This window comes from Orbicella faveolata, unplaced genomic scaffold, assembly GCF_042242905.1.
Source record: "Orbicella faveolata isolate gen_17 unplaced genomic scaffold, um_ofav_v1 contig_3, whole genome shotgun sequence".
In the NCBI taxonomy this organism is placed as follows: domain Eukaryota; kingdom Metazoa; phylum Cnidaria; class Anthozoa; order Scleractinia; family Merulinidae; genus Orbicella; species Orbicella faveolata.
Window position 1 is genome coordinate 15,201,594 of NW_028301558.1, and position 9,465 is coordinate 15,211,058.

At 40.7% G+C, this 9,465-nt stretch overlaps 1 protein-coding gene and 1 pseudogene across 1 annotated transcript; both read right to left on the reverse strand.

Annotated features, from left to right (window-relative positions):
• Nucleotides 1-2,331: 2,331 nt before the first annotated feature.
• On the reverse strand, nucleotides 2,332-3,258 carry LOC110041929 (protein C19orf12 homolog). The gene has a single exon (XM_020747257.2). The coding sequence runs from the start codon at nucleotides 3,179-3,181 to the stop codon at nucleotides 2,759-2,761; it is 423 nt and encodes a 140-aa protein (XP_020602916.1). The 5' UTR covers nucleotides 3,182-3,258; the 3' UTR covers nucleotides 2,332-2,758.
• A 2,237-nt stretch (nucleotides 3,259-5,495) lies between these two features.
• Nucleotides 5,496-8,233, reverse strand: LOC110041840 (protein C19orf12 homolog pseudogene; annotated as a pseudogene).
• Between the last annotated feature and the right edge of the window lie 1,232 nt (nucleotides 8,234-9,465).

The following is a 9,465-nucleotide window of genomic DNA, read 5'->3' on the forward strand; positions in this document are numbered from 1 at the left end:
CTTTGCTCTGTTGAAGACGAAACATCCTCCATGACAATGTAAATATACTGGTGGTTTCCTTAAAAACCATGCTCAATTTACGACCAAAATGATAAGGACTATCACCCATTTTAAGACCAACACAGCTTAAATGCCAAACCCCTTTGAGGTAGCTTAGACATGTAGACCTATATGGCTACTCTCAAGGATGCCAGGCTAAACAAATCCACAAGTTGTCACTATTGAGGGGAGATGTTCATCCATAACAATGCAGCAAATATCCAGACTCTCCCTACCTCCAATTTAACCAAAGTAAGTGCAAAAATGAATACTTTGTATTGGACAATTTGGCAAAACATTTACGAGATTTTTTGCAATGTGACGACTCACCCAGGAGATCAGGATGTTTGATAGTATACTACACTGTACTCCTCACACAGTAACATAACAATGCTGGAACAGTTAAGGTAGCCACTAACAGGACCTACACCAGCAGGCCCTACATTGACAGACCCTACAATAAAAGGCCCTATACTAACAGGCCCTGCACCAACAGGCCCTTAACACTAATGGGCCCTACAAACAAACACTTTAAGTGCATTTCATCATAACCAATTACTTTACCAATGACTGTTTGTCTTGCCTTGCTCACACCTTCCACCATGAGGTCTCCAAGGAGGGTAGAAAATGGGTTGGGGGGTTGAGGGGGGGGGGGGGTTCTCATCCTCTTTCACATACGAACATTGACAAAATTCATGCATCACATATAATTTTAGCTTGCTTTTCATGTGTCACACATTACATTTGACCCTCAGCTCATGTCACACGTATACCCTTTGCCTCCCTTTCCAAGGATGTGAGTCAGGTGGAGTCTGAATTTCACACTTCATTACCCTTCACTGTTTTTACACTCCCTTACTTGGCGACAAATGGCACTTTCATTCTTTCCTGCTGTTTTTTTTTTTTTTTTACCCGAGATCTTTCCCCCTTCTCTACCAGTTCCTTCCCTTTCTATTGAGCTGCTATTTTAATGAGGTGCTTCTGGGTAAGTTTAACTGAGAGTTTTCCTGGAGATGCTCCAGTATTAAACTGACATGCTGTTCTAGAAACAGGTCAATTTTAATGCCCTCTCCTGCAAATTTAGTAAATTACAAGTTTTTTGTGGTGTTACTGACCCAACAAATATCAATTCAGTTACACAAGTTCTCTGTGAAATATGTCAATTCCCTGCTGCCAATTTAAAGTTTTTGTGCATTGGGAATATTATTCCCTGTTCTAGAAAATGTTTCGAATATGGATATGCTATTTTTGATCAGGATTTCTCTCATTGCAACCTCATTAGACTGTAATCACCTTTATAATAAGGCTAGCTCCGTGAGCAGGCAAGATGAACAGAATCCTGCAATGTGATTGGCTACCCGCTCCTTTCAGTCAAGATTGCTGGACATTGCCCTTGATGGATATCCAGCCATCTTGACCAAACAAGCTTGGTCAATAACCCATATTTATTATATGGCTTTGGCTTGTGGCCGATATAATGCGCGCTCTGATTGGCTAAGAGCGAGATCTGAGCGGTCATTATGCAGCCGTAATGCCCACGGGCCGATTATGGATTATGCAAATTAGGAAGAGCCCGGTTCTGAAAATTTAATCGCATTGAAGCAATGAAAGCCGATTAAAATCAGTACGAGAAGGTAAGTAACTAAAAGTTTAGAGAAATTTCTTTAATAAAATTTATATAGATGGCTTACCAGCCGGTAACCTGGGCAGGCACTAGTGAAAAACAATCAAAGTTTGCAGAGTCTTAAGTAAAGCTAAAATCGCTAAGTGAAAAACACCATCAGCAGATACAACTTAATAACCTCGACCGTTCGGTCGTTACGGGAAAATCTCAAACCTCGGCCTATCGCATTGACCTCGCTATCGCTCAGTCAATACGGCAAAGCCTCAGTTTGAGATTTTCCCGTAACGACCTCACTCTCAGTTATTAAGTAGTTAGTATAGCCCGGGGAGGGGATTCCAACATTAAAAGGACGGGAGTGCTTGTTAGAAATTTTGAAAATAACCCTTAAGAGATACCAAGATCCTGCTTTATGGACCTGGCTTGAATTTTTTTTCGACCCTAAGAGGTACCAATTCTAAAACTACACATTATTTCCTGTCATAAGGCTCCCACTCTGGTCCTCTTGAGGCTAAACACCCAAAGAGGTACTGAAACCACTTTTTCAACCCCTAAAAGATACGACAAGTACCCCCATCCTATTTATAGGGGAGTCTCCCCCTCCCCCAGGATGTAGAGATATGTTGGGGCAATGCCAGCCCCTGGGGAGTTCTGGATATACCACACTTAAGTTACTATAAATAAATTTAATGTCTATTTTATGACAATACAAAACTTTCACAATACAATAGGCTTCAGAGAAAGCCACAGATAAGATGAAGATCAGTAATTTCTCTTTCAAGCAGCTAAAACTTAATAGATTATTACCAACTAGGATGACAAGATCCGATTGGCTCACAAAACCCTTCACCACATCCTCATGAAGTTACAAGAAATTTCCCCATTACATTTATTCATAGCATATGTAGTTTGTCTAAAAAACCCGACAATGTTCTACGAATTATTTCACTACAATGCCAAGTTTTAAATTGTCTCCTGGTCCATTATAGCTCGTTGTTGACAGAGCGACGTCGGGAAAAAACGATAATTATAAATGTCACCTCATTTATCACCGAAAGGCAGCAGTTCTTCCAAACGTTTGAGGAGAACAACACGCAATCAATGAGGCATTTGAAGACGCATCTGATCCCTCAAAAACGAAACCATTCTATCCACAAGTTGTTGTCGAATTAACAAGCCAGGGCCGGCAGTTAGAAAAGCCATCAACGCTAAATAGTCGTCGACTGCCAAATTGTCAATGATATCTTTCATAGTGTCGTACAGCAGCTGTCTGTCGTGAGCGTTCATGTCTTTGATAATCTGCGAAACAGGCTTGAAAGACCCCGCGCTCGAGTAAGCCAGCGCTCCCCCGACTGCTCCTCCGACGAGAAGCCCAGGTGGACCCGCAATGAGGCCTCCGACTGTTGTAGTTATCCCTGCAATAACACCACCATAACCACTGCTTTTTACAGTGGCTTTGAGTTGGTCTTCATCAGCCAAAATGGCCATAACACGCTGCAAATCAGTTGGTGAAATTGGCATGGTTGTTTCTCGTGCAAGGACTGTAAAGCGAAAGTAACATTTCGCGGAAACTGAAACTAGACATGTGGGTATTTCCCCTATTCCCCCGCATGGCGCAGCCTCGATTTCAAGGAGACCTGGTTCCTCTGCAGTTCATAGGCATGCAAGGCGTGCCAAGAAGACATGGCGCCACGCCATCCTCGGCAATGTCGGCATCATAATAATAAGCACAAAAAACTGGAGAAGGAATGCATTTTTGAGGTCGATTACTCTGGGTCTGCTAAATCTGCGAGCCACGGTGTGAGCCATGCGAGTCATGCGAGTCATGCGAGTCATGCGAGTCATGCGAGTCATGCGAGTCATGCGAGCCATTTATGCGAGTATTTTTTTTTTCTTCAACTGGTCTGGGAGGTCGTCGACTTTTCGCCAAGAAACATAGATCTCGCGCCCGACTATCACTAAACTATCGCTATAAACCGCTCGCCCGCCATTTTGAAAGCGGAGATGACCCTGGGGACGAGTATAAACGGTACAACCTCGCTCCTAGGGTACTCTCTCTTTCCGGGCCTGGGATATTAATTTTAAATGAAAATTTAGCTACAAAAGTGCCTACAATTGAAATATTCCCAAAAGAAAATCCTAATCTCGCTTCGGTTACCAGAACTATTGCTGGTGCGGCAAATATGAAAAATGCTCTAAACATCTGCACATCGTGCCAAGTCTTGCGTCATAGTAATGGCTACCCTGAGTGTGATGAATTTTTTTCTTTGTTTCATATTTTTGTTGTTTGGAGAAAATTTTGTGTATTCAAATCGTCCAGGATCCGCAAAAAATAAAAACGATGCGTCAAAAATTTATTAAGGTTCAGGACTAAAGTAAAGAAATTTTCTGAGAGAAACGTACGGCTCCACCGCCCCACCGCTACTCGAATTGGTAAGTGAATGGTATCCATTGGCACCTGTCATTCATTGATATCCACGCTGAAAATCATTCAAGAAAAAAGAGAACAGTACTTCAAGGCAACTCCGTGTATTGGCGTCAAGAATGGTGAGTGAATCGCGTAATTTTAACAGGTTCGCTCTTTAGTGAATCAGAGTTACCAAAACTTTGTCGGTTGGCTGACTGCTGCATGTGGTTGTCCCTTCCCTTAGAATTTAATATTGCAAGAATTTAATATTGCGATCTTATTCATCTTGTTCCGTTGCTCTTGTTCTTGTTCTCATGTGAATGTAAATGTAACAAATAAAAAACCTTAACATTTTTACTAGGGCTCGCATGGCTCGCATGGCTCGCCCTTTGGCTCGCATGGCTCGCTGGCTCGCCCTTTGGCTCGCATGGCTCGCTGGCTCGCAGGTTTATAAAACTCGATTACTCTGGGACATAACATCAAAATTAACCAGAAATCTGATCAACGAGTATGATGTACCTCGTCATTGTTAGCAAACGTAATAGAGTGGAACCCCTCAAGACCGTTAATACGGCCACCTCGTTATTACGTGGCCACTTTATTTTGGTCCGAGCAAAAGCCCAGTTGGTCATTTTCTTATTTAAAGAACCACTTTAACACGGCCATCCCGTTAATACGGTCAGATTTTTCTGGCCCGTTGTTGACCGGATTATCTGGGTTCCACTGTAGATAACTGCCACTCCAGCTGAGTAACGCTCAGGTTAGCTGCAAGTCTGCAGGTCTGCAGCCCATACTTTTAGCACATTTCTTATTAGTATTAGTAAGTATGCTTAAACTTACAAAACTAAGAAGAATTTTTTCCATTGGCGCGACGTGCCATTAAGCTTGTTAAGACACTACTTAACTCATTCAGATTCGTCTCCTTTCTCGACAAATGCGCCTTGACTGATCTCAAATGAAGTAAACGTTGTTGCTGGACTGAATTGTCTGTATTATATTAATGATGATGAAAGTTAGAAAGCTAAGTCGTAAAGGATTACACGACAAATCAAAGGCCAAAGGCTCGTGTAATTTTAAGATCATTTTCAAATAACCACTCAGTTGAACCCAGCTCGCATTCATACCATTGCCTATACTAACTGAGTGCTGAACTGATAACCTGCTGGTTTTTCGCTTTCAATTTCACCTCCCCCACCTCATAACGACTTCCCTCGACAAGCCTGTGATGAAAAAGGCCTCGCCAGGGAAGTCCGGGGGGACTGCATAGTCGTCAGTTTTGCCATTGTGACTTTCGTCAAACTTCACAAGTCACTTCCACTGAAAACTACTTTTATTTATACTGGAGAATTTAAAACCTTAAGCTTGAAGAACGTGTAATCCTGGATTAGGCTGTTCGACCTCTGCATTTCGAATATGTTCACCATTGAGTAAAATAAAGTATTTTTTATTATTCATCGCAATTGTTCTCCGCGTTGACGTCTTGATAGCATTGGCTGTATCCTAAACCACGACATTGAGTTTACATGTAGTCAGGCTTTTTCTGTACACTGTCGGGAAAACCAAGTATGACTACAATTTTTATTGCCAGGTTTCTCTCTTTCGGGTTCAAAGATGAGTTTCTTGTTGAAGCACGGTGTGTTTGACACTGGCTTTTCTACATAAAGCAAGTCCTTCCGTTAAATCCTGCACACGTGTTTCATAGACTTCATACACTCAATACCAAAAAAATTCCAACGCTTAGTTACAACACTATAAATGATCCAACGCTTTGCTTATAGCTATCTCTTGTATTTTGCTAAACGTCCGCGAATCAAGGCGTGCGCAGCAGAAGAAGACTAGAGGATAAGGCTAACCCACATATAAGTTTTACATGTAATTCTAAACTTTTAAAAAACTGACTTCCTTTCATTTACCGTATAATCTTAACATTAGGGACCTTACGCATATACGAGAGCGACGACGAGAACGACGCCTACCAAAAAATGTGTTACTATTTTACTTTGAAATTTCGCATTTATTTTGTACTTTCCAGTGTGTTTGTCGGTATTAAAACTTGCTCCTGCTGAATATGCTACGAATGCGTTCAATTCCAAGTAGAAATACGAAAAATTAGCCGTCTTGGTTCATGTTCTCCAGACAACGCAGAATTTAGTCATTTCACGTTGTTGTTTTGCAGAGAACGGCAAAGAAATGTACCAAGAATTATAACGCACGTGCACAGTCATTGTTTTGCTCATTAGACCTTTTGTTTGGTGATGTTCTCGTTGCCGTTGCCGTCGTGTTTTCCGTAAGGTCCCTATCAGGGGTTCACTGAGAGAACTTCGCTGGCACGGAAAATTAAGAAGAAAATGACGGTCAGTAGTCGAGGTGGAACTTCGTCGAAATTCTAAATTATATTAAACAAGGCGCCATCTTTATTTACACACGATTAACCAATTACAACTGTAGAATTCTGCACACTTGCAACACTGTATTTTGCTGCGAGACAAGTCAGTTGGTCACAAACGTGGTAATACGCGCAACAATGTGTTTCAATCTACAATGCAACAATGTTGCGAGACAAGTTGAAGAAAAATATTGCCCGTATTACCGAACCTTTAAGCTCCCTATTTTCCTTTCTACGGTTACAAGTGTGGATTTTGAAATTTTCAGTTGTATATCCGAATAAACTGGACGGACCGGTTTCGAATTGCCGTCAACTGACTCCCGTTCAAACGGGAGCAAGAGTTCAAAAGTTATCGAAATTAAAAGTATTTTTTAAATGTCAAAATAGTTACTGCTTTAGTTTAGCTACCGGTAATTCTGTTCTCTGTGACTGCTCTGCGTTATGTTCTCTGAAACCTGTTGTTTTCCTAGAATCAATTAGCATCTATTCAGTCTGAAGCGTGCCATGGAAACTGTAGATTTCTAGCAAAAATGTTTTTCAGTAGAATACATTTCAAAAACCTGAATATTATTTTCCATTCAAATAAAAGAGGGTCGAGCTATTTAATTTTCTACAAAATATGACAAGATTTTTAGTATTTCCGAGAGAAAAAACTAGAACAGACTTAAGCAGAACGAGGCACTCCATTTTGAAGTATTATTCGATCCAACTGGTTGCATAAAAACTATTGATACGCGTTTTTCGTACACTGTTCTACTCTGTGTAAATTCTGCAATGGGTGAGGTTTTTAAACATACTTAATTAACAAATTTTAAAATGGTGGAAAATATTAAATTGCTCTGGAAAATGTTTCATCACCAGTTTCCTCGCTATAGCTGCTTGCTTCTCTTTAGCGTCTTTATTCTCTTCAAATCCAGTTCTCCATTATAAGCTGGTGTCTTGTCTTACGATAATCAGTGTAAATCTTCAGCGCTGCCATATCTTTTTACTCACTCGACCACGTTCAGTCTAAGCTCTACCTTCAAGTAACACAACAGCACCTCTAGAAATCGCCGTTTCAAATCCGCGTCTGTCGCAACCTTGGCGTTCAAAGCAACGAAATTTTGCACTTTGCTTTCCTCTATCAGGTATTTCATGTACTCGAACATGGCTTGCCTTTGTTCCTTGTTAATATCCATCAAGTATTGATCGAGTGGTATTGCGGTGGATTTTCCCTTCCAAGCGGCCAATGATCCGCCAACAAGCCCTCCCACAACAAGACCAACAGGCCCGCCGCACACACCACCAACAGTCGCACTGATCCCGGTGATCAGACCTCCTCTCACGCGATGAGTGTCTGTGACTTGATATTTCTGTTCGCTTGTGATTATAGCCAGAAGACCGATGAGGTCTTCTGGTGATACGGGCATGCTGAATGTCTAGGAAGTAAATAACTGAAGGATTTACAGCAAAACCGGCGATAGGTAAGTGGATGAGAAAAGTAAAAACATGCAGAATTAATAATGCCTGGATCCTTTCTCTTTCAAAACACTGAGTCGTGACTACATGGGCAATAACAACGCAAATACTTTGTAAGGACTGATGGGAAACCCCTTGTCACGTGACACCAGGCCTCTGTTTCGGCAATTTGTGCAAACTTGACAAACACGCTTCACTCGTTTTTTTTATATATGTCATCTATATCGGTAGACACTCGTCCTGTTCGATTATTTTGGAATCAAATCTCTGCACTAAACACATTGAAAGAACATTTTTCACTCGATACCAAAAAGAAAAAGAAAGAAAATTCTCTGCCGTTATTCATTGTGTAGTCGTTTTTTTCTTGAAAACGGAACAAAATTGCCAAGCTACACTGCTTTTAGAGGGACAGGCTCAAGGCTGTACCTAATTTCAAAGTTTTCAAATCATTGAATAAGATCATGATCTCTAGGATTTAATGATGGAGCTAAGGAAAGTTAAAGTTTATGACAAACATAAATATACCAGCCATACAAAGATCCATCTCGTTTTACTTGACCTGCTATCTCCAGAAAATTACTCTACAACAATCGAAGTTGACTATCGCGCAGCCCAAATCTGTAAAAATTCCGATGATAAACATCTTTATATTTTTGTGCCTCACGACACAAAAATCCTTCCGATAATGAGCACCACCTCCAAATGGCAACCCATATTTATTTATTTATTTATTTTTTTCAGTTTAATGACACCTAACTGTACAGAAATGCCACAAGGATGGTCCGTAAAACAACCAAAAATACAAGAATTTATAACTCTGAAATCTAGTTGTGCATTATAAATATATGAAAAAATTTTAAAATAAATATAAATTTTCTTTTTTTGCGAGTTTATGGACCTCGACTCCGTCTCGGTCCATAAACACGCAAAAAAAAAGAACTTGGCCAATATCCAGCCATCTTGACCTTACACTTGGTCAATAATCCATATTTATTATATGGCTGTGTCTCACAAGGACTGGGAACTACCGAATTCACGAATTTGATTGGCTGAAATCGATATTAACCGCGGTCTAGATTTTCCCATCTAGACCGGCATCTAGACCGGTTTCATTTTGCGTTGACAAAGTATCAAACTAAAATACAAAAATGTTCACCAAATGTTCTTTTATTTTCTTCTCAATCATTTATGGAAGTGCCAAAAAGCCTGATGACAAAAAAAAGTAAAGAGGACGAGCAAATGTCGGCAGGGTTAAGTTAAGCTCATCGCCGTTCGCAAGCAAAATGTCAGCAAACCATCAGTTACATTAAAAGAATTAAAGTTTTCTTCTTTGCCATATAATAAACATCTTATTAACCGAGCTAAGTCGGTCTGTATGGGAGAACCTTGACCTCGGTCGCGTGTACAGACCTCACTGCGTTCGGTCTGTACTCACGACCTCGGTCAAGATTCTCCCATACAGACCTCCAGCTCGGTTAATAAGAGCTAAATATATGATAGACTGGTAGCTCAACAGGTTGTTACTATGGAAACATAGCCATGACTGGCAGCTTT